Below are 23,649 nucleotides of genomic sequence, written 5' to 3'. Positions count from 1 at the left end.
CAGGTAACTCACACCACCGGCTTCAACTACTACTATAGGTAACTCACCACCGGCTTCAACTACTACTACAGGTAACTCACATTACACTATGATGATCATTGCCCCTCCCCTTTAGGTGTCACGTGTGCGGGTTCGAGCTGGAGGGGCGGAGCCTGTTCCTTGGTCACATGACGGAGCACAGCGAATGGGAGCGCGATGCTTTCACTCTCCGCTGCAGTGTGTGTGATCACTCCACCAGTGAGGAGCGAGTCATGAGGACTCACGCCAGCTGTCACACACCTGGAGAGGCAGCGAGACAAGACTACCTACAGACACACCTGTTGGGAGGCCACACCCATAAAGACTTACCTGATGGGAGAGACATCCCACAATCTGGAGAGCTCAGGTGAGGGTTAACCACTAACTAACTAACTGACTGACTGACTGACTACTGGTTAACTAACTAACTGACTGACTAACTAACTACATGTTAACTAACTAACTAACTACTGGTTAACTAACCAATTAATTAACTAACTTACTGACTAACTAACTACTGGCTAACTAACCGATTAATTAACTAACTTACTGACTAACTAACTGACTAACTACTGGTTCACTAACTCATGAATTAACTAACAAACAAACTATTGGTTAACTAACTAACTAACTAACTAACCAACCAACCAACCAACTGGCTGACTGACTACTGGTTAACTAACCAACTAACTAACTAGCTAACTAACTAACTGGCTGACTGACTACTGGTTAACTAACTCGCTAACTGACTGACTACTGGTTAACTAACTAACTAACTGGCTGACTACTGGTTAACTAACTAGCTAACTGACTGATAACTGACTGACTACTGGTTAACTAACTAACTTAGTAACTATCTGACTGACTGGCTGAGTGTTTACCAGTGTATACTACTGCCTTACCTTACCGCTTTCTCCTCTATACTAACCGTTTACTACCTCTCCACTCACCCCTCCTCTCTTCTCCTCTCCTCTCCACTCCTCCTCTCACCCCTCCTCTCCACTCCCCTCCTCTGCACTCATCCCCTCACCCGTCCTCTCCTCTCTTCTCCTCTCCCCTCCTCACCCCTCCTCTCCTCTCTTCTCCTCTCCCCTCCTCACTCCTCCTCTCCCCTCCTCGTGTTCCTCTGGTTGCCAGTCACCCTCTTCTCTTTCTTCCCTCCTTCCGTCTCAGACTTCCTGTTTTGTGGGTTTGGAGTAGAGTACACTGATGTTGTGGTGTAGGTAGTCTAGTCTGTGTGTTTTGGCCTGTGTTTCTGTGTTAGGGCCTGTGTGTGTGTGTGTTTTGGCCCGTGTGTGTGTGTTTTGGCCTGTGTGTGTGTGTTTTAGCCCGTGTGTGTGTGTGTTTTGGCCTGTGTTTCTGTGTTAGGGCCTGTGTGTGTGTGTTAGGGCCTGTGTGTGTGTTAGGGCCTGTGTGTGTGTTAGGGCCTGTGTGTGTGTGTGTTAGGGCCTGTGTGTGTGTGTGTTTTGGCCTGTGTTTCTGTGTGTGTGTGTTTTGGTCCGTGTGTGTTTTGGCCCGTGTGTGTGTGTGTGTTTAGGCCAGTGTGTGTGTGTGTTAGGGCCTGTGTGTGTGTGTTTAGGCCAGTGTGTGTGTGTTTAGGCCAGTGTGTGTGTGTTAGGGCCTGTGTGTGTGTGTGTGTGTGTGTGTGTGTGTGTGTGTGTGTGTGTGTGTGTGTGTGTGTGTGTTAGGGCCTGTGTGTGTGTGTGTTAGGGCCTGTGTGTGTGTGTGTGTTAGGGCCTGTGTGTGTGTGTTAGGGCCTGTGTGTGTGTGTGTTAGGGCCTGTGTGTGTGTGTGTTAGGGCCTGTGTGTGTGTGTGTTAGGGCCTGTGTGTGTGTGTTAGGGCCTGTGTGTGTGTGTGTTATCTGAGTTCTGTTCTGCAGGGTGTATGAAGGGCTGTGGGCCACAGTACTGATGGGAGGGGCTATTTAAATGTAAGTGACATCATCATCCTATCTTTTTCATCACAGTCACCCCTTTCCTCCCTTTACACTCCTCTCCTCCCTCTCCTCTCCTCCCTCTCCTCTCCTCCCTTCCCTCTTCTCCCTCTCCTCGGCTCTCCTCTCCTCTCCTCTCCTCCCCTCCCCTCCGCTCTGCTCTGCTCTCCTCTCCTCTCCTCCCCTCTGCTCTGCTCTCCTCTCCTCTCCTCTCCTCCCCTCTGCTCTGCTCTCCTCTCCTCTCCTCCCCTCTGCTCTGCTCTCCTCTCCTCTGCTCCCCTCTGCTCTCCTCTCCTCTCCTCCCCTCTTCTCCCTCTCCTCGGCTCTCCTCCCTCTCCTCGGCTCTCCTCGGCTCTCCTCTCCTCGGCTCTCCTCGGCTCTCCTCGGCTCTCCTCCGCTCTCCTCCCCTCTGCTCTCCTCTCCTCTCCTCTCCTCCCCTCTGCTCTCCTCTCCTCCCTTCCCTCTCCTCGGCTCTCCTCGGCTCTCCTCTCCTCGGCTCTCCTCGGCTCTCCTCCCCTCTCCTCCGCTCGGCTCTCCTCGGCTCTCCTCCCCTCTGCTCTCCTCCCCTCTGCTCTCCTCCCCTCTGCTCTCCTCCCCTCTGCTCCCCTCCCCTCTGCTCCCCTCCCCTCTGCTCCCCTCCCCTCTGCTCCCCTCTGCTCCCCTCTGCTCTCCCCTGTGCTCTCCCCTCCGCTCTCCTCTCCTCCCCTCCGCTCTCCTCTCCTCCCCTCCGCTCTCCTCTCCTCCCCTCCGCTCTCCTCTCCTCCCCTCCGCTCTCCTCTCCTCCCCTCCGCTCTCCTCTCCTCCCCTCCGCTCTCCTCTCCTCCCCTCCGCTCTCCTCTCCTCCCCTCCGCTCTCCTCTCCTCCCCTCCGCTCTCCTCTCCTCCCCTCCGCTCTCCTCTCCTCCCCTCCGCTCTCCTCTCCTTCCCTCCGCTCTCCTCTCCTTCCCTCCGCTCTCCTCTCCTTCCCTCCGCTCTCCTCTCCTTCCCTCCGCTCTCCTCTCCTTCCCTCCGCTCTCCTCTCCTTCCCTCCGCTCTCCTCTCCTTCCCTCCGCTCTCCTCTCCTTCCCTCCGCTCTCCTCTCCTTCCCTCCGCTCTCCTCTCCTTCCCTCCGCTCTCCTCTCCTTCCCTCCGCTCTCCTCTCCTTCCCTCCGCTCTCCTCTCCTTCCCTCTGCTCTCCTCTCCTCCCTCTGCTCTCCTCTCCTCCCTCTGCTCTCCTCTCCTCCCTCTGCTCTCCTCTCCTCCCTCTGCTCTCCTCCCTTCCCTCTGCTCTCCTCTCCTCCCTCTGCTCTCCTCCCTCTGCTCTCCTCTCCTCCCTCTGCTCTCCTCTCCTCCCTCTGCTCTCCTCCCTTCCCTCTGCTCTCCTCCCTTCCCTCTGCTCTCCTCCCTGCCCTCCTCCCTCTGCCCTCCTCCCTTCCCTCCCTCCGCTCTCCTCCCTCTGTAGTAGGTTAGCTGTTCTCTCTAACGTCTCTCCCTCCCTCTGTAGTAGGTTAGCTGTTCTCTCTATCCTCTCTCCCTCCCTCTGCTCTCCTCCCTCTGTAGTAGGTTAGCTGTTCTCTAACCTCTCTCCCTCCCTCTGTAGTAGGTTAGCTGTTCTCTTAACCTCTCTCCCTCCCTCTGTAGTAGGTTAGCTGTTCTCTAACCTCTCTCCCTCCCTCTGTAGTAGGTTAGCTGTTCTCTAACCTCTCTCCCTCCCTCTGTAGTAGGTTAGCTGTTCTCTAACCTCTCTCCCTCCCTCTGTAGTAGGTTAGCTGTTCTCTAACCTCTCTCCCTCCCTCTGTAGTAGGTTAGCTGTTCTCTAACCTCTCTCCCTCCCTCTGTAGTAGGTTAGCTGTTCTCTAACCTCTCTCCCTCCCTCTGTAGTAGGATAGCTGTTCTCTAACCTCTCTCCCTCCCTCTGTAGTAGGTTAGCTGTTCTCTCTAACCTCTCTCCCTCCCTCCGTAGTAGGTTAGCTGTTCTCTCTTACCTCTCTCCCTCCCTCTGCAGTTTATCTATACAAACGGTGACTGCTTGTGTGTGTCTTTGTGTGTGTGTGTGTGTGTGTGTGCGTTCTATGTGTGTGTGTTAATGTGTGTGTGCGTGTTCTATGTGTGTGTGCGTGTTCTATGTGTGTGTGTGTGTTCTATGTGTGTGTGTTAATGTGTGTGTGTGTGTGTGTGTGTGTGTGTTAATGTGTGTTTTCTTACCTTGTTTTTTGAACCCCAGGTGCCCTCTCTGTTCGTTCTCCACCAGTCGGCCTGTCTCCATGGTAACACACATGCGCTCTTCCCACTCAACGACGGATCAGCACTGCTGCCGCATCTGCCAAAGGTCGTTTTCGGGGCAACCGGAGCTCCAGGCCCATGTCAGGTGTCATCGTCAGGGCAACCAGTACCGCTGCGAGAGGTGTGGCCACCTGGCCCGAACAGCCAATAAGCTGATAGAACACGTGCGTGTGCACACGGGGGAGCGACCTTTCACCTGCGACCTCTGCCCTTACAGCGCCAAACGACGCGACAGCCTCCGTCTGCACTGCCGACTCAAACACCCCGAACACACACCCTCACACACACACACACCCTCACACACACACACACCCTCACACGGACACACACACGGACACACACACACACCCTCACACGGACACACACACACACCCTCACACAGAAACACACCCGCAGGACAGCATATGCACCGGTCAGCCCTGAATCCCCTCTCCTCCTCTTCTCTCTCTTCCTGGTTTAGGGGGTCAGACCTTTCTCCTCTCGTCCCCCTCACCACCCTGCTCTCCCTCAGACCCCTCTCTAGCCCCAGACCCTCCTCTCCCTCCCGCTCTTCCTCTCCTTCACCCAAACTCTCTTTCCTGGCCTACCTAGGTCTGACAGAGCCAACCTAATCAACCTCCCTCCTCCTCTACCTGCCTCCTCCTCTCTACCTGCCTCCTCCTCTCTACCTGCCTCCTCCTCTCTACCTGCCTCCTCCTCTCTACCTGCCTCCTCCTCTCTACCTGCCTCCTCCTCTCTACCTGCCTCCTCCTCTCTACCTGCCTCCTCCTCTCTACCTGCCTCTCCTCCCTCCTCCTCTCTACCCCTTTTCTCCTCTCTACCCCTTTTCTCCTCTACCTGCCTCTCCTCCCTCCTCCTCTCTACCCCTTTTCTCCTCTCTACCTGCCTCTCCTCCCTCCTCTTTCCACCCTCCTCCTCTCTACCCTTTTTCTCCTCTCTACCTGCCTCTCCTCCCTCCTCTCTCCACCCTCCTCCTCTCTACCCCTTTTCTCCTCTACCCCTTTTCTCCTCTCTACCCCTTTTCTCCTCTCTACCCCTTTTCTCCTCCCTCCTCTCCCCTCTTCACCTCCCCTCTACCTGCCTCTTCTTCTCTACCTCTCTTCTCCTCCTCTCCCCCTCTCTAGCTCCCTCCTCCTCTCCTAACAGTCATACAGGGCTAATGTAATATGTCCTCAGGACGATAAAGACTGAACTAAATGCAGAATGTCAAAACAACAAGGTCTAATATTGTGTGTGTATATATATATATATACTATTACATTACTATTACATTATTATATATATATATACACACTGTTACTGAACATAGTCAATGAGGAAGTGCTCCCCTGCACTACAGTTATATGACAACTTCCACTACGCTTCGCAAACATTATTGTGATTTTATATACATTCCCAAATGGCACCCTATTCCCTTTATAGTGCACTACTTTCACTGTGGCCCATAGGGCGCTGGTCCAAAGTAGTGCACTACTTTCACCATGGCCTATAGGGCGCTGGTCCAAAGTAGTGCACTACTTTCACCATGGCCCATAGGGCGCTGGTCCAAAGTAGTGCACTACTTTCACCGTGGCCCATAGGGCGCTGGTCCAAAGTAGTGCACTACTTTCACCGTGGCCCATAGGGCGCTGGTCCAAAGTAGTGCACTACTTTCACCAAGGCCCATAGGGCGCTGGTCCAAAGTAGTGCACGACAAAAGGGAATAGGGTGCCATTTTGGGGACGTATCCTTTTATTACACGTATAAATGCCTGCTTGTATATCCAAACTCTACTGGCTCTTGATTGGCTTATAGATTCTGTTGTGTTTATGTATAACGACACCGTAGACTAGAATATACTATAATATATATGAATATACTTCCTCATTCTTCTTTTGGCATCCGGTCAGAATGTTCTCTTTGTCTAACTGCTTTTCTACAGTATTTCATTATCCTTATAAAAGGTTAAACAGGCTACTGTTTGCCAGCCAGCAAGCTCTCAATGTCTACAAATAAGGTATCATTAAAAAAAATATATATAATAATAATTTTTGTTTACTTGCAACGTTTGTCTCACACTGTATGATAGGCCGGTGCAGTCAGCGAGCCAAGGCACATTCTTATCGTAGGTTACTGCTTCTCTCTTCTGCCCCGTGGTTTCGCTGTCGGTTACCGCGGTTGGAACCTTCTAGTAGGATGAGGTCGCTGTTGGTTACTGTGGTTGGAACCTTCTAGTAGGATGAGGTCGCTGTCGGTTACCGCGGTTGGAACCTTCTAGTAGGATGAGGTCGCTGTTGGTTACTGCGGTTGGAACCTTCTAGTAGGATGAGGTCGCTGTTGGTTACTGTGGATGGAACCTTCTAGTAGGATGAGGTCGCTGTTGGTTACTGTGGTTGGAACCTTCTAGTAGGATGAGGTCGCTGTTGGTTACTGTGGTTGGAACCTTCTAGTAGGATGAGGTCGCTGTCGGTTACTGTGGTTGGAACCTTCAAGTAGGATGAGGTCGCTGTCGGTTACTGTGGTTGGAACCTTCTAGTAGGATCAGGTCGCTGTTGGTTACTGTGGTTGGAACCTTCTAGTAGGATGAGGTCGCTGTTGGTTACTGTGGTTGGAACCTTCTAGTAGGATGAGGTCGCTGTTGGTTACTGCGGTTGGAACCTTCTAGTAGGATGAGGTCGCTGTCGGTTACTGTGGTTGGAACCTTCTAGTAGGATGAGGTCGCTGTCGGTTACTGTGGTTGGAACCTTCTAGTAGGATCAGGTCGCTGTTGGTTACTGTGGATGGAACCTTCTAGTAGGATGAGGTCGCTGTTGGTTACTGCGGTTGGAACCTTCTAGTAGGATGAGGTCGCTGTCGGTTACTGTGGTTGGAACCTTCAAGTAGGATGAGGTCGCTGTCGGTTACTGTGGTTGGAACCTTCTAGTAGGATCAGGTCGCTGTTGGTTACTGTGGTTGGAACCTTCTAGTAGGATGAGGTCGCTGTTGGTTACTGTGGTTGGAACCTTCTAGTAGGATCAGGTCGCTGTTGGTTACTGTGGTTGGAACCTTCTAGTAGGATGAGGTCGCTGTTGGTTACTGTGGTTGGAACCTTCTAGTAGGATGAGGTCGCTGTTGGTTACTGCGGTTGGAACCTTCTAGTAGGATGAGGTCGCTGTTGGTTACCGTGGTTGGAACCTTCTAGTAGGATGAGGTCGCTGTCGGTTACTGTGGTTGGAACCTTCTAGTAGGATGAGGTCGCTGTTGGTTACTGTGGTTGGAACCTTCTAGTAGGATGAGGTCGCTGTTGGTTACTCGGTTACTGACGAGCTTCCCCGAGACGGTTTCTGACAATTTGTGCAGAAATATTTTGGTTGTGCAAACCCACAGTTTCATCAGCTGTCCTTGTGACTGGTCTCAGACGATCCCACAGGTGTAGAAGCCGGATGTGGAGGTCCTGGACTGGCCGGTTGGACGTATTGACAAATTCTCTAAAACGATGTTGGAGGCGGCTTATGGTAGAGAAATTAACATCTGGCAACAGCTCTGCTGGACATTCCTGCAATCAGCATTCCAACTGCACACTCCCTCAAAACTTGAGACATCAGTGGCATTGTTGTGACAAAAATTCACATTTCAGAGTGACCTTTTATTTTCCCCAGCAGAAGGTGCACGTGTGTAATCATCAAGCTTCTTGATTATGCCACACCTGTCAGGTGGATGGATTATCTTGGCAAAGTAGAAATGCTCAGTAACAGGGATGTAAAACATGTTTGTGCACCACATTATTGAGAAATAAGCTTTTTGTGCGTACGTAACATTTCTGCTATATTTTCTTTTTCAGCTCATGAAAAATGGGACCAACACTTTCCGCGTTTATATTTGTGTGTCCAGTGTGCCTTGGGATATTTATAAATATATCTTAACTCCTCCGCCACATTTACTGAACTGGTTGAACAGTGAAGAAGAGAAACTGACAGTTTGTTTATCTTCTCGTCGAGACCAGTATGTCTGGAATCTAGTTAGGTTAGGTTAGCTGCTAGGCAACCATTACGCAGCAACAGGTAACCTACGTAACAAGACCCCGTCAAAGTGAATGGGATCCGTTACAATTCTGAGAACATGCTCCCTTCCGTCAAGACAAGACACGTGATCTACAAGGACACACGGGCGCAACCAGAGCTCCCCTTGCATATACGTCACCTGGCCACAAAACTACTTTGGAGAAAGAAAACAAAATAGAAATTGTGGAGTATTAAATAAATAAAATGGCTTAAGTGATATCAAAGTCAGTTACAGGAAGACAAAAAAAACTGTTTTATTGAATATTTTCAAATCCATGGAATACCCAGAGAATATGCCTGCATCCCAACCAAATGGCACCCTATTCCCTACATAGTGCCCTTCCTTTGTGGGCCCTGGTTAAAAGTAGTGCACTATGTAGGGAATGGGACAGACCCAGTGACAGCAGGGGAGGTTTAGGGGACAACAGGACGGTGGGTAGAGGGAGGTTTATGGGACAACAGGACGGTGGGTAGAGGGAGGTTTAGGGGACAACAGGACGGTGGGTAGAGGGAGGTTAAGGGGACAACAGGACGGTGGGTAGAGGGAGGTTTAGGGGACAACAGGACGGTGGGTAGAGGGAGGTTTAGGGGACAACAGGACGGTGGGTAGAGGGAGGTTTAGGGGACAACAGGACGGTGGGTAGAGGGAGGTTTAGGGGACAACAGGACGGTGGGTAGAGGGAGGTTTAGGGGACAACAGGACGGTGGGTAGAGGGAGGTTTAGGGGACAACAGGACGGCGGGTAGAGGGAGGTTTAGGGGACAACAGGACGGCGGGTAGAGGGAGGTTTAGGGGACAGCAGGACGGCGGGTAGAGGGAGGTTTAGGGGACAACAGGACGGCGGGTAGAGGGAGGTTTAGGGGACAACAGGACGGCGGGTAGAGGGAGGTTTAGGGGACAACAGGACGGCGGGTAGAGGGAGGTTTAGGGGACAACAGGACGGTGGGTAGAGGGAGGTTTAGGGGACAACAGGACGGTGGGTAGAGGGAGGTTTAGGGGACAACAGGACGGTGGGTAGAGGGAGGTTTAGGGGACAACAGGACGGTGGGTAGAGGGAGGTTTAGGGGACAACAGGACGGTGGGTAGAGGGAGGTTTAGGGGACAACAGGACGGTATCAAACAATGAAATTACATGAGTTCAGTTAGAACAATGTTGCAAAATGTTTTTGCTACTTTGTGTACCTAATGAATACGACCCTCATTTTAGGTACATATAAAAACTAAAGCTACAGGTGTTTATGGAACGGACAGCACATCACGTCTGTCTGTAATGGCACCTTATTCCCTATACAGAGCCCTGGTCTAAAGTAGTGCACTATGTAGGGAATAGGGCTCTGGTCTATAGTAGTGTACTATATAGGGAATAGGGCTCTGGTCTAAAGTAGTGCACTATATAGGGAATAGGGCCCTGGTCTAAAGTAGTGCACTATGTAGGGAATAGGGCTCTGGTCTAAAGTAGTGCACTATGTAGGGAATAGGGCCCTGGTCTAAAGTAGTGCACTATGTAGGGAATAGGGCTCTGGTCTATAGTAGTGCACTATGTAGGGAATAGGGCTCTGGTCTAAAGTAGTGCACTATGTAGGGAATAGGGCCCTGGTCTAAAGTAGTGCACTATGTAGGGAATAGGGCTCTGGTCTATAGTAGTGCACTATGTAGGGAATAGGGCCCTGGTCTATAGTAGTGCACTATGTAGGGAATAGGGCTCTGGTCTATAGTAGTGCACTATGTAGGGAATAGGGCCCTGGTCTAAAGTAGTGCACTATGTAGGGAATAGGGCCCTGGTCTAAAGTAGTGCACTATGTAGGGAATAGGGCTCTGGTCTATAGTAGTGCACTATGTAGGGAATAGGGCCCTGGTCTATAGTAGTGCACTATGTAGGGAATAGGGCTCTGGTCTATAGTAGTGCACTATGTAGGGAATAGGGTGCCCTATAGGACCTGGACTAAAGTAGTGCACTATATAGGGAATAGGGCTCTGGTCTAAAGTAGTGCACTATGTAGGGAATAGGGCCCTGGTCTATAGTAGTGCACTATGTAGGGAATAGGGCCCTGGTCTATAGTAGTGCACTATATAGGGAATAGGGCTCTGGTCTATAGTAGTGTACTATATAGGGAATAGGGCTCTGGTCTAAAGTAGTGCACTATATAGGGAATAGGGCTCTGGTCTATAGTAGTGCAATATGTAGGGAATAGGGCCCTGGTCTATAGTAGTGCACTATGTAGGGAATAGGGCCCTGGTCTATAGTAGTGCACAATATAGGGAATAGGGCTCTGGTCTATAGTAGTGTACTATATAGGGAATAGGGCTCTGGTCTAAAGTAGTGCACTATATAGGGAATAGGGGGCCATTGACTAGTAGCTGACGCATAAAAACATACAGATACATCTTAATACATAAAAAATGTTTATTGTTTTACATCAAAGTTCCTCAATCACCTTCTAATCTGTTCCCCTATTTCCTACATAGTGCCCTACCCTGGTCCAAGATACTGCACTATATTAGGGAATAGGGCCCTGGTCCAAGATAGTGCACTATATTAGGGAATAGGGGGCCATTTGAGATACAAACATACTGTAGTGACACAACCACCAAATGACACCCTTCTTACATTTATAGTCCACTACTATTGACCAGGGTCCATGGGGGTAGGGTCCATGGGGGTAGGGTCCATGGGGGTAGGGTCCATGGGGGTAGGGTCCATGGGGGTAGGGTCCATGGGGGTAGGGTCCATGGGGGTAGGGTCCATGGGGGTAGGGTCCATGGGGGTAGGGTCCATGGGGGTAGGGTCCATGGGTCCATGGGGGTTAGGGTCCATGGGGGTTAGGGTCCATGGGGGTTAGGGTCCATGGGGGTTAGGGTCCATGGGGGGTAGGGTCCATGGGGGTAGGGTCCATGGGGGTAGGGTCCATGGGTCCATGGGGGTAGGGTCCATGGGGGTAGGGTCCATGGGGGTAGGGTCCATGGGGGTAGGGTCCATGGGGGTAGGGTCCATGGGGGTAGGGTCCATGGGGGTAGGGTCCATGGGGTTAGGGTCCATGGGGTTAGGGTCCATGGGGTTAGGGTCCATGGGTCCATGGGGGTTAGGGTCCATGGGGGTTAGGGTCCATGGGGGTTAGGGTCCATGGGGGTAGGGTCCATGGGTCCATGGGGGTAGGGTCCATGGGGGTAGGGTCCATGGGGGTAGGGTCCATGGAGGTAGGGTCCATGGGGTTAGGGTCCATGGGTCCATGGGGGTAGGGTCCATGGGGGTAGGGTCCATGGGGGTAGGGTCCATGGGTCCATGGGGGTAGGGTCCATGGGGGTAGGGTCCATGGGGGTAGGGTCCATGGGTCCATAGGGTTAGGGTCCATGGGGGTAGGGTCCATGGGTCCATAGGGTTAGGGTCCATGGGGGTAGGGTCCATGGGTCCATAGGGTTAGGGTCCATGGGGGTAGGGTCCATGGGGGTAGGGTCCATGGGGTTAGGGTCCATGGGGTTAGGGTCCATGGGGGTAGGGTCCATGGGTCCATAGGGTTAGGGTCCATGGGTCCAGGGTCCATGGGTCCATAGGGTTAGGGTCCATGGGTCCAGGGTCCATGGGTCCATGGGGGTAGGGTCCATGGGGGTAGGGTCCATGGGGGTAGGGTCCATGGGGTTAGGGTCCATGGGTCCATGGGGGTAGGGTCCATGGGGGTAGGGTCCATGGGGTTAGGGTCCATGGGGTTAGGGTCCATGGGGGTAGGGTCCATGGGGGTAGGGTCCATGGGGGTAGGGTCCATGGGGGTAGGGTCCATAGGGTTAGGGTCCATGGGTCCATGGGGGTAGGGTCCATGGGGGTAGGGTCCATGGGGGTAGGGTCCATGGGGTTAGGGTCCATGGGGGTAGGGTCCATGGGGTTAGGGTCCATGGGGTTAGGGTCCATGGGGGTAGGGTCCATGGGGGTAGGGTCCATGGGGGTAGGGTCCATAGGGGTAGGGTCCATAGGTCCATGGGGTTAGGGTCCATGGGGGTAGGGTCCATGGGGGTAGGGTCCATGGGGTTAGGGTCCATGGGGGTAGGGTCCATGGGGGTAGGGTCCATGGGGGTAGGGTCCATGGGGGTAGGGTCCATGGGGGTAGGGTCCATGGGTCCATGGGGGTAGGGTCCATGGGGGTAGGGTCCATGGGGGTAGGGTCCATGGGGGTAGGGTCCATGGGGTTAGGGTCCATGGGTCCATGGGGGTAGGGTCCATGGGTCCATGGGGGTAGGGTCCATGGGGGTAGGGTCCATGGGGGTAGGGTCCATGGGTCCATAGGGTTAGGGTCCATGGGGGTAGGGTCCATGGGTCCATAGGGTTAGGGTCCATGGGGGTAGGGTCCATGGGGGTAGGGTCCATGGGTCCATGGGGGTAGGGTCCATGGGGGTAGGGTCCATGGGGTTAGGGTCCATGGGTCCATAGGGTTAGGGTCCATGGGTCCAGGGTCCATGGGTCCATGGGGGTAGGGTCCATGGGGGTAGGGTCCATGGGGGTAGGGTCCATGGGGGTAGGGTCCATGGGTCCATGGGGGTAGGGTCCATGGGGGTAGGGTCCATGGGGGTAGGGTCCATGGGGTTAGGGTCCATGGGGGTAGGGTCCATGGGGGTAGGGTCCATGGGGTTAGGGTCCATGGGGGTAGGGTCCATGGGGGTAGGGTCCATGGGTCCATGGGGGTAGGGTCCATGGGGGTAGGGTCCATGGGGGTAGGGTCCATGGGGTTAGGGTCCATGGGGTTAGGGTCCATGGGTCCATGGGGGTAGGGTCCATGGGGGTAGGGTCCATGGGGGTAGGGTCCATGGGTCCATGGGGGTAGGGTCCATGGGGGTAGGGTCCATGGGGGTAGGGTCCATGGGTCCATAGGGTTAGGGTCCATGGGGGTAGGGTCCATGGGTCCATAGGGTTAGGGTCCATGGGGGTAGGGTCCATGGGGGTAGGGTCCATGGGTCCATGGGGGTAGGGTCCATGGGGGTAGGGTCCATGGGGTTAGGGTCCATGGGTCCATAGGGTTAGGGTCCATGGGTCCAGGGTCCATGGGTCCATGGGGGTAGGGTCCATGGGGGTAGGGTCCATGGGGGTAGGGTCCATGGGGGTAGGGTCCATGGGTCCATGGGGGTAGGGTCCATGGGGGTAGGGTCCATGGGGTTAGGGTCCATGGGGTTAGGGTCCATGGGGGTAGGGTCCATGGGGGTAGGGTCCATGGGGGTAGGGTCCATGGGGGTAGGGTCCATGGGGGTAGGGTCCATGGGTCCATGGGGGTAGGGTCCATGGGTCCATGGGGGTAGGGTCCATGGGTCCATGGTGGTAGGGTCCATGGGGTTAGGGTCCATGGGGGTAGGGTCCATAGGGTTAGGGTCCATGGGTGTAGGGTCCATGGGGGTAGGGTCCATGGGGGTAGGGTCCATGGGGGTAGGGTCCATGGGGGTAGGGTCCATGGGGTTAGGGTCCATGGGGGTAGGGTCCATGGGGGTAGGGTCCATGGGGGTAGGGTCCATAGGGGTAGGGTCCATAGGTCCATGGGTCCATGGGGTTAGGGTCCATGGGGGTAGGGTCCATGGGGGTAGGGTCCATGGGGTTAGGGTCCATGGGGGTAGGGTCCATGGGGTTAGGGTCCATGGGGTTAGGGTCCATGGGGTTAGGGTCCATGGGGGTAGGGTCCATGGGGGTAGGGTCCATGGGGGTAGGGTCCATAGGTCCATGGGGTTAGGGTCCATGGGGGTTAGGGTCCATAGGTCCATAGGGGTAGGGTCCATAGGGGTAGGGTCCATGGGGGTAGGGTCCATGGGTCCATGGGGTTAGGGTCCATGGGGGTAGGGTCCATGGGGTTAGGGTCCATAGGTCCATGGGGTTAGGGTCCATGGGGGTTGGGTCCATGGGGTTAGGGTCCATGGGGGTTAGGGTCCATGGGGGTTAGGGTCCATGGGGGTTAGGGTCCATGGGGGTTAGGGTCCATGGGGGTTAGGGTCCATGGGCGGATGGGGTTAGGGTCCATGGGGGTAGGGTCCATGGGGTTAGGGTCCATGGGGGTAGGGTCCATGGGGGTAGGGTCCATGGGGGTAGGGTCCATGGGGGTAGGGTCCATGGGGGTAGGGTCCATGGGGTTAGGGTCCATGGGGGTAGGGTCCATGGGGGTAGGGTCCATGGGGGTACGGTCCATGGGGGTACGGTCCATGGGGGTAGGGTCCATGGGGGTAGGGTCCATGGGGTTAGGGTCCATGGGGTTAGGGTCCATGGGGGTAGGGTCCATGGGGGTAGGGTCCATGGGGTTAGGGTCCATGGGGGTAGGGTCCATGGGGGTAGGGTCCATGGGGGTAGGGTCCATGGGGGTAGGGTCCATGGGGTTAAGGTCCATGGGGTTAGGGTCCATGGGGTTAGGGTCCATGGGATTAGGGTCCATGGGGGTTAGGGTCCATGGGGGTAGGGTCCATGGGTCCATGGGGGTTAGGGTCCATGGGGTTAGGGTCCATGGGGGTAGGGTCCATGGGGGTAGGGTCCATGGGGGTAGGGTCCATAGGGGTAGGGTCCATGGGGGTAGGGTTCATGGGGTTAGGGTCCATGGGGGTTAGGGTCCATGGGGTTAGGGTCCATAGGGTTAGGGTCCATGGGGTTAGGGTCCATGGGGGTAGGGTCCATAGGGTTAGGGCCCATAGGGTTAGGGTCCATAGGGGTAGGGTCCATAGGGGTAGGGTCCATGGGTCCATGGGGGTAGGGTCCATGGGGTTAGGGTCCATGGGGTTAGGGTCCATGGGGTTAGGGTCCATGGGTCCATGGGGGTAGGGTCCATGGGGTCCATGGGGGTAGGGTCCATGGGGTTAGGGTCCATAGGGTTAGGGTCCATGGGGGTAGGGTCCATGGGGTTAGGGTCCATGGGGTTAGGGTCCATGGGGGTAGGGTCCATGGGGGTAGGGTCCATGGGGTTAGGGTCCATGGGGGTAGGGTCCACAGGGGTTAGGGTCCACAGGGGTAGGGTCCACGGGGTTAGGGTCCATGGGGTTAGGGTCCATGGGGTTAGGGTCCATGGGGTTAGGGTCCACGGGGTTAGGGTCCACGGGGTTAGGGTCCACAGGGGTTAGGGTCCACAGGGGTAGGGTCCACGGGGTTAGGGTCCATGGGGGTAGGGTCCATGGGGGTAGGGTCCATGGGGTTAGGGTCCATGGGGGTAGGGTCCATGGGGGTAGGGTCCATAGGGGTAGGGTCCATAGGGGTAGGGTCCATGGGGTTAGGGTCCATGGGGTTAGGGTCCATGGGGGTAGGGTCCATGGGGTTAGGGTCCATGGGGTTAGGGTCCATGGGGGTAGGGTCCATGGGGGTAGGGTCCACAGGGGTTAGGGTCCACAGGGGTAGGGTCCACGGGGTTAGGGTCCATGGGGGTAGGGTCCATGGGGGTAGGGTCCATGGGGTTAGGGTCCATGGGGGTAGGGTCCATAGGGGTAGGGTCCATAGGGTTAGGGTCCATGGGGTTAGGGTCCATGGGGGTAGGGTCCATGGGGGTAGGGTCCATGGGGGTAGGGTCCATGGGGGTAGGGTCCATGGGTCCATGGGGGTAGGGTCCATGGGGGTAGGGTCCATGGGTCCATGGGGGTAGGGTCCATGGGGGTAGGGTCCATGGGGGTAGGGTCCATGGGTCCATGGGGTTAGGGTCCATGGGGGTAGGGTCCATGGGTCCATGGGGGTAGGGTCCATGGGGTTAGGGTCCATGGGTCCATGGGGGTAGGGTCCATGGGTCCATGGGGGTAGGGTCCATGGGGGTAGGGTCCATGGGGGTAGGGTTCATGGGGTTAGGGTCCATGGGGTTAGGGTCCATGGGCGTAGGGTCCATGGGGTTAGGGTTCATGGGGGTAGGGTCCATAGGGTTAGGGTCCATGGGGGTAGGGTCCATGGGGTTAGGGTCCATGGGGTTAGGGTCCATGGGGTTAGGGTCCATAGGTCCATGGGGGTTAGGGTCCATGGGGTTAGGGTCCATGGGGTTAGGGTCCATGGGTCCATGGGGGTAGGGTCCATAGGGTTAGGGTCCATGGTGGTAGGGTCCATAGGTCCATGGGGTTAGGGTCCATGGGTCCATGGGGGTAGGGTCCATGGGTCCATGGGGTTAGGGTCCATAGGTCCATGGGGTTAGGGTCCATAGGTCCATGGGGTTAGGGTCCATGGGGTTAGGGTCCATGGGGTTAGGGTCCATGGGGGTAGGGTCCATAGGTCCATGGGGTTAGGGTCCATGGGGTTAGGGTCCATGGGGTTAGGGTCCATGGGGGTAGGGTCCATAGGTCCATGGGGTTAGGGTCCATGGGGGTAGGGTCCATGGGGGTAGGGTCCATGGGGGTAGGGTCCATTGGGTTAGGGTCCATGGGGGTAGGGTCCATGGGTCCATGGGGGTAGGGTCCATGGGGTTAGGGTCCATGGGGGTTAGGGTCCATGGGGTTAGGGTCCATGGGGTTAGGGTCCATGGGGTTAAAGTAGTGCACTATAAAAGGGAACAGCGTTCCATTTGGGACATAGCCTGAATATAAAGGTGGGTAAGGCAAAAGCGCTGGTAAGGGCCTTTTCTCATTTTGGGTAAAAGTCCATCCTCCACCCTCTCTCCTCCGCGACCCAGAAACCAACAGGTAGTCAAGGAGATGTCAATCCGTTAGCAGGCGAACGGAACACTGTCCCTCCACTCGATAGCCACCTATCTATCATCCAGGATAGTCATGTGTGTCCTACCTAAGTCCTTCACAGAATAGTTTTGAAATCAACACCCCCCCCTCCCTTTGAATCAGCTGTTGTTTTGTCACAGGAGTAAAAACATGCATCTGTTTAAAAACAATATACTACTTATAATTTTATCTAGAACATGTACTGCATAATTAACATCAATTGTTCTGATCACTTTACATATTTTTAAATTGGGATCCAAGTCATTTGCCTGATGACATGCGAGTGGACTAGGAGTCTCATTTCATACAAGCGCATTTTTCGTCTCATGTTCCCTCTTCTCGACGCCTCTTGATTACCCCTTTGTCCTTTTACAAAGGAGGGGAGAGGACATAGGAGTTGAGAAAATCCAATTGAGAAAAGATTCCACGATTGTCCTGGCTGGCCAGGCAGTGCTAGCCAATCACAGATGATGTCTAGGTCCTGATTGAGGCTAGGCAGAGCTAGCCGATCACAGATGTCTCGGTCCCGATTGAGGCTAGGCAGAGCTAGCCGATCACAGATGTCTCGTTCCCGATTGCGGCCAGATAATCCCTCAGTCCTGATTGTCCAGCTTGGTAATGGTAAATTAAATGATCCATGTGACATTGTTACATACAAGGATATACCATGAAATGTCAGATTATTCATGTAATAAAACAAACTTGGTCTAGAAAGTTTTTATAACGTGGTCCCGTAAAAAGACCGGTAGCCTTTACTGTGTAGCGTGTTGTTATGTTGGCCAATCAAAGAGGCTCAATGTGACACAAGTGGAGTGAGTTCACTAATGTAAGATGGAATAACATATGGGAACTCAAAAGTTAGCAAAATGGGGTTGGAGTAACCAACAGATGGGCTGATGTTCTCTCATCTGAATGGGGTTGGGGAGAAATCGCAGCATGTGGCCTCAATTAGCTTAGCTATCCATAGCAGGCTAGCCTCTCTAGGCTACTCCAGTCAAGACAGGTATGGTAATATGGGATGATGAATAACATTGTGGTTGCTACAAGCTAGTCTTGGCTGTAGCGGAGATGCCCTTTGGCGTCTCTCTCTCTCCCTCTGTCTGCTCGCTACACTCCGCAGTCCAGATAACCTCCAGAGGCAGCGTAACAATAGATCTCCAGCCTCTCCCTCTCCCTCGGACATGTCTTACAACGTCGAGAGGCTCTGTGTGTGTGTGTGTGTGTTAGGACACGGAAGATATGGGGTTATGGGGAGAGCCCATCTGTGTGTGTGTGTGTGTGTGTGTGTGTGTGTGTGTGTGTGTGTGTGTGTGTGTGTGTGTGTGTGTGTGTGTGTGTGTGTGTGTGTGTTAGGACACGGAGGATATGGGGTTATGGGGAGAGCCCATCTGTGTGAGGACTTTGTCCAGCCACTGTAGAGGGCCATGCAGGTGCACCTCTATCCAGCAGGGGGTGCTGGTCACGTCCTGGCGATGGTACTCTGCACCCCAACCCTGGGAGAGGAAGAGGAACACACACACGATTAGATGGTACACTGCACAACACAAACCCTACTGACAAAAACTTGCAGGATTGCGCATTCAGAGACAGCAAGACTAGAGAATGGGATGAGCTCGTAGACCACCTGTTAACTCTTAACCCCTCCCCTGACCCTTCAACTCTAGTTTTATTTGTCACATGTGCCGGATACAACGGGTGTAGACTTTACCGTGAAATGCTTACGCATGAGCCCTTCCCAACGATGCAGAGTTAAATAATATAAAATACACAAGAATGGAGCTATATACAGGAAGTACCAGTACCAGATCAATGTGGAGCTATATACAGGAAGTACCAGTACCAGATCAATGTGGAGCTATATACAGGGAGTACCAGTACCAGATCAATGTGGAGCTATATACAGGAAGTAACAGAACCAGATCAATGTGGAGCTATATACAGGAAGTACCAGATCAATGTGGAGCTATATACAGGAAGTACCAGATCAATGTGGAGCTATATACAGGAAGTACCAGATCAATGTGGAGCTATTTACAGGAAGTACCAGATCAATGTGGAGCTATTTACAGGAAGTACCAGATCAATGTGGAGCTATATACAGGAAGTACCAGAACCAGATCAATGTAGAGCTATATACAGGAAGTACCAGATCAATGTGGAGCTATATACAGGAAGTACCAGATCAATGTGGAGCTATATACAGGAAGTACCAGAACCAGATCAATGTAGAGCTATATACAGGAAGTACCAGATCAATGTGGAGCTATATACAGGAAGTACCAGATCAATGTGGAGCTATATACAGGAAGTACCAGATCAATGTGGAGCTATATACAGGAAGTACCAGGACCAAATCAATGTGGAGCTATATACAGGAAGTACCAAATCAATGTGGAGCTATATACAGGAAGTACCAGATCAATGTGGAGCTATATACAGGAAGTACCAGATCAATGTGGAGCTATATACAGGAAGTACCAGATCAATGTGGAGCTATATACAGGAAGTACCAGATCAATGTGGAGCTATATACAGGAAGTACCAGATCAATGTGGAGCTATATACAGGAAGTACCAGATCAATGTGGAGCTATATACAGGAAGTACCAGATCAATGTGGAGCTATATACAGGAAGTACCAGATCAATGTGGAGCTATATACAGGAAGTACCAGATCAATGTGGAGCTATATACAGGAAGTACCAGATCAATGTGGAGCTATATACAGGAAGTACCAGATCAATGTGGAGCTATATACAGGGAGTACCAGATCAATGTGGAGCTATATACAGGAAGTACCAGATCAATGTGGAGCTATATACAGGAAGTACCAGATCAATGTGGAGCTATATACAGGGAGTACCAGATCAATGTGGAGCTATATACAGGAAGTACCAGATCAATGTGGAGCTATATACAGGAAGTACCAGATCAATGTGGAGCTATATACAGGAAGTACCAGATCAATGTGGAGCTATATACAGGGAGTACCAGATCAGTGTGGAGCTATATACAGGAAGTACCAGATCAATGTGGAGCTATATACAGGAAGTACCAGTACCAGATCAATGTGGAGCTATATACAGGGAGTACCAGATCAATGTGGAGCTATATACAGGAAGTACCAGATCAATGTGGAGCTATATACAGGAAGTACCAGATCAATGTGGAGCTATATACAGGAAGTACCAGTACCAGATAACTGGACCCTGCTCAGTTTGGCTTGTCTTCCTCCGTGTCGGACACACTGGCCCTTGCTCCTCTTGCGCCCCTCCCCCACCCATATACACTGAAACAGGGAGTGCACTGCCTTTCCTGAAGTCTAGTTTTATGTTTTTTGAAAAATTATGATATTATTTGAAGTTAAATCATTTCAAATGCCCATACCAAGTAAGAATCACACCACAACCCCTAACATGTTTACCTAGACAAACCTCATGCGTACGGTACCCATTGGCCACCTGTAACCCTTAACCCCTCCCCTCCCCCCATGTTTACCTAGACAAACCTCATGCGTACGGTACCCATTGGCCACCTGTAACCCTTAACCCCTCCCCTCCCCCCATGTTTACCTAGACAAACCTCATGCGTACGGTACCCATTGGCCACCTGTAACCCTTAACCCCTCCCCCCCATGTTTACCTTGACGAAGCTCATGCGTACGGTACCCATTGGCCACCTGTAACCCTTAACCCCTCCCCCCCATGTTTACCTTGACGAAGCTCATGCGTATGGTACACATCTTGGTGAGCTCGTAAACAGCCTCAAAGCCATGGTTCACTGACTGGGCCAGTAGCTGGGCAAATTCCTGGTGAAGAAGAATATACATTTACTTTCCAATTGTACAAGGCTGTGGAACAGAAACGTGTCTTCTGTCTTATTCTATATAAAGTATATATACAGTACCAGTCAAAAGTTAGGACACACCTACTCATTCAAGGGTTTTTCTTCATTTTTTAAACAAATTTCTACATTGTAGAATAATAGTGAAGACATTAAAACTATGAAATAACACATATGGAATCATGTAGTAACCAAAAAAGTGTTAAACAAATCAAAATATATAATAGATTCTTCAAAGTAGCCACCCTTTGCCTTGATGACAGCTTTGCAGACTCTTGGCATTCTCTCAACCAGCTTCACCTGGAATGCTTTTCCAACAGTCTTGAAGGAGTTCCCACATATGCTGAGCACTTGTTGGCTGCTTTTCCTTCACTCTGTGGTCCAACGCATCCCAAACCATCTCAATTGGGTTGAGGTCAGGTGATTGTGGAGGCCAGTTCATCTGATGCAGCATTCCATCACTCTCCTTCTTGATCAAATATCCCTTACACAGCCTGAAGGTGTGTTGGGTCATTGTCCTGCTGAAAAACAAATGATAAGCTAAGCTCAAACCAGATGGGATGGCGAGTCGCTGCAGAATGCTGTGGTAGCCATGCTGGTTAAGTCTGTCTTGAGTTCTAAATAAATCACTGACAATGTCACCAGCCCCACACCATAACACCTCCTCCTCCATGCTTCACGGTGGTGGGAACCACACATGCGGACATCATCCGTTCACCTACTCTGCGTCTCACAAAGACATGGCGGTTGGAGCCAAAAATCTCAAATTTGGACTCATCAGACCAAAGGATAGATTTCCACTGGTCTAATGTCCATTGCTCTTGTTTCTTCGCCCGAGCAAGTCTCCTCTTCTTATTGGTGTCCTTTAGTAGTGGTTTCTTTGCAGCAATTCGACCATGAAGGCCTGATTCACACAGCCTCCTCTGAACAGTTGATGGTATGTCTGTTACTTGAACTCTGTGAAGCATTTATTTGGGCTGCAATCTGAGGTGCAGTTTTCAAATGAACTTATCCTCTGCAGCAGAGGTAACTCTGGGCCTTCCTTTCCTGTGGCGGTCCTCATGAGAGCCAGTTTCATCATAGCGCTTGATGGTTTTTGCGACTGTACTTGAAGAAACGTTGAAAGTTCTTGACATTTTCCACATTGACTGACCTTCATGTCTAAAAGTAATGATGGACTGTCATTTCTCTTTGCTTATGTGAGCTGTTCTAGCCATAATATGGACTTGGTCTTTTAGCAAATAGGACTATCTTCTGTATACCACCCCTACCTTGTCACAACACAACTGATTGGCTCAAACGCATTAAGGAAAGAAATTCCTCAAATTAACTTAACAAGGCACACCTGTTAATTGAAATGCATTCCAGGTGACTACCTCATGAAGCTGGTTGAGAGAATGCCAAGAGTGTGCAACCTTCCGGTAGTTGTCTGTGTGCGTGTCTGTGTGCGTGACTGTGTGCGTGTCTGTGTGCGGGACCTGTCTACCTACCTGGTTGTTAAAGATCTTCAGACTGCAGCCACTAGGGATCTTACACACCGTGGTGGGGTGGAAACCATGGTGATAGTTACAGTTAGGGCTCTGAACGAAGATACTGGTGTCACTCAGACACTCTGCATAGACCTCACCTCCTACATAGTAGAGATGGACACCTGGGGAGGAGGAGGGAGTTAGGAGAGAGAGATGGACACCCGGAGAGAGGAGGGGGGGAGAGAGATGGACACCTGGAGAGAGGAGGGGGGAAGAGGGGGAGAGAGATGGCGCTGCAGTCGAGAGAAGTCATACAGGCTCCTCTTCAATTCCACTAATTTGAGTGTTTTTTTATGCATAAATGTCTCCTATGACCGAAAACAACCTCTGGACATCAGAACAGCAATCACTAACTTCGACTTTGATGAAAAATGTCTACTTCAATGAGTTGGCAGCTCTGGGCGTTACTCCGGACCAGGCCCTGATCCCAGGGACTCCAAAGAGGAAGTGGCTGTGAAAGATGCGAGCTGGCACCCTGACGAGACTACAATAGACTGCCATTTTCTATTTGGAGAACAAACTAGATGATCTCTGTTAGAGAGACTATCCTATCAGTCACTAGAGAACAAACTAGATGATCTCTGTTAGAGAGACTATCCTATCAGTCACTGGAGAACAAACTAGATGATCTCTGTTAGAGAGACTATCCTATCAGTCACTGGAGAACAAACTAGATGATCTCTGTTAGAGAGACTATCCTATCAGTCACTGGAGAACAAACTAGATGATCTCTGTTAGAGAGACTATCCTATCAACGGGACCTGAAGAACTGTAATATAATAAACTCAGCAAAAAATAAAACGTCCTCTCACTGTCAACTGCATTTATTTTCAGCAAACTTAACGTGTAAATATTAGTATGAACATAACAAGATTCAACAACTGAGACATAAACTGAACAAGTTCCACAGACATGTGACTAACAGAAATGGAATAATGTGTCCCTGAACAAAGGGGGGGGGGTCAAAATCAAAAGTAACAGTCAGTATCTGGTGTGGCCACCAGCTGCAATAAGTCTCACCTATATTTTCTAAAGCTTTAAACCCTCGAGTCTCACCTTTGCCGATGTGCCTGCGCGTGTTCTCTATGGTGGAGTTGCGGTTCACGTTAGACAGCAGGCCGAGGCAGAAGCGGTTACGGTTATTGGACGGGTCGGTGAAGCCGTCGACCAGAACACTGGAGTCTGACGCCAGGTACGCCTCGCCCACGCGGTTATTCAGCTCATAGTACACTATAGAACACCAGTGTTTCGGTTCCTCGTAGGCTACCGGCTGGACATCTAGAGAGAGAGAGAGAGAGAGAGAGAGAGACAGAGGAGGAAGGAGAGAGGGAGAGAGAGAGAGGAGACAGACAGACAGAGACAGACAGAGAGAGAGAGGAGGAAGGAGAGAGGGAGAGAGAGAGGAGGGGAGGTTATTCAGA

The 23,649-nt window shown here is 52.2% G+C and overlaps 2 protein-coding genes across 7 annotated transcripts in view; one reads left to right on the top strand and one right to left on the bottom strand.

Annotated features, from left to right (window-relative positions):
• The window catches only part of LOC129835564 (mucin-2-like), a 51,846-nt gene extending 45,606 nt beyond the window's left edge, over positions 1-6,240 (top strand). For 5 of the 6 annotated variants that reach the window (XM_055901257.1, XM_055901255.1, XM_055901254.1 and 2 more), the window contains exons 9-10: positions 116-385; positions 4,155-6,240. In XM_055901257.1, coding sequence (XP_055757232.1) covers positions 116-385; positions 4,155-4,824 — 940 coding nt within the window. In that variant the 3' untranslated portion in view covers positions 4,825-6,240. Of the gene's footprint in view, positions 1-115; positions 386-1,898; positions 1,950-4,154 lie in introns of all 6 variants that reach the window. The other variant, XM_055901258.1, reaches the window with a different exon arrangement.
• Positions 6,241-10,618: 4,378 nt separating this feature from the next.
• Positions 10,619-23,649, bottom strand: part of LOC129835565 (mothers against decapentaplegic homolog 1-like) — a 26,079-nt gene continuing 13,048 nt past the window's right edge. Inside the window, exons 6-9 of the mRNA XM_055901259.1 lie at positions 23,285-23,506; positions 22,190-22,350; positions 20,569-20,664; positions 10,619-18,350 (exon numbers count right to left, since the gene is read on the bottom strand). Of these exons, the coding sequence (XP_055757234.1) occupies positions 18,207-18,350; positions 20,569-20,664; positions 22,190-22,350; positions 23,285-23,506 (623 nt within the window). The 3' untranslated portion in view covers positions 10,619-18,206. The remainder of the gene's footprint in view (positions 18,351-20,568; positions 20,665-22,189; positions 22,351-23,284; positions 23,507-23,649) is intronic.

Source organism: Salvelinus fontinalis, chromosome 36 (assembly GCF_029448725.1).
Source record: "Salvelinus fontinalis isolate EN_2023a chromosome 36, ASM2944872v1, whole genome shotgun sequence".
Classification (NCBI taxonomy): domain Eukaryota; kingdom Metazoa; phylum Chordata; class Actinopteri; order Salmoniformes; family Salmonidae; genus Salvelinus; species Salvelinus fontinalis.
This window is presented reverse-complemented; position numbering and strand designations above follow the sequence as displayed.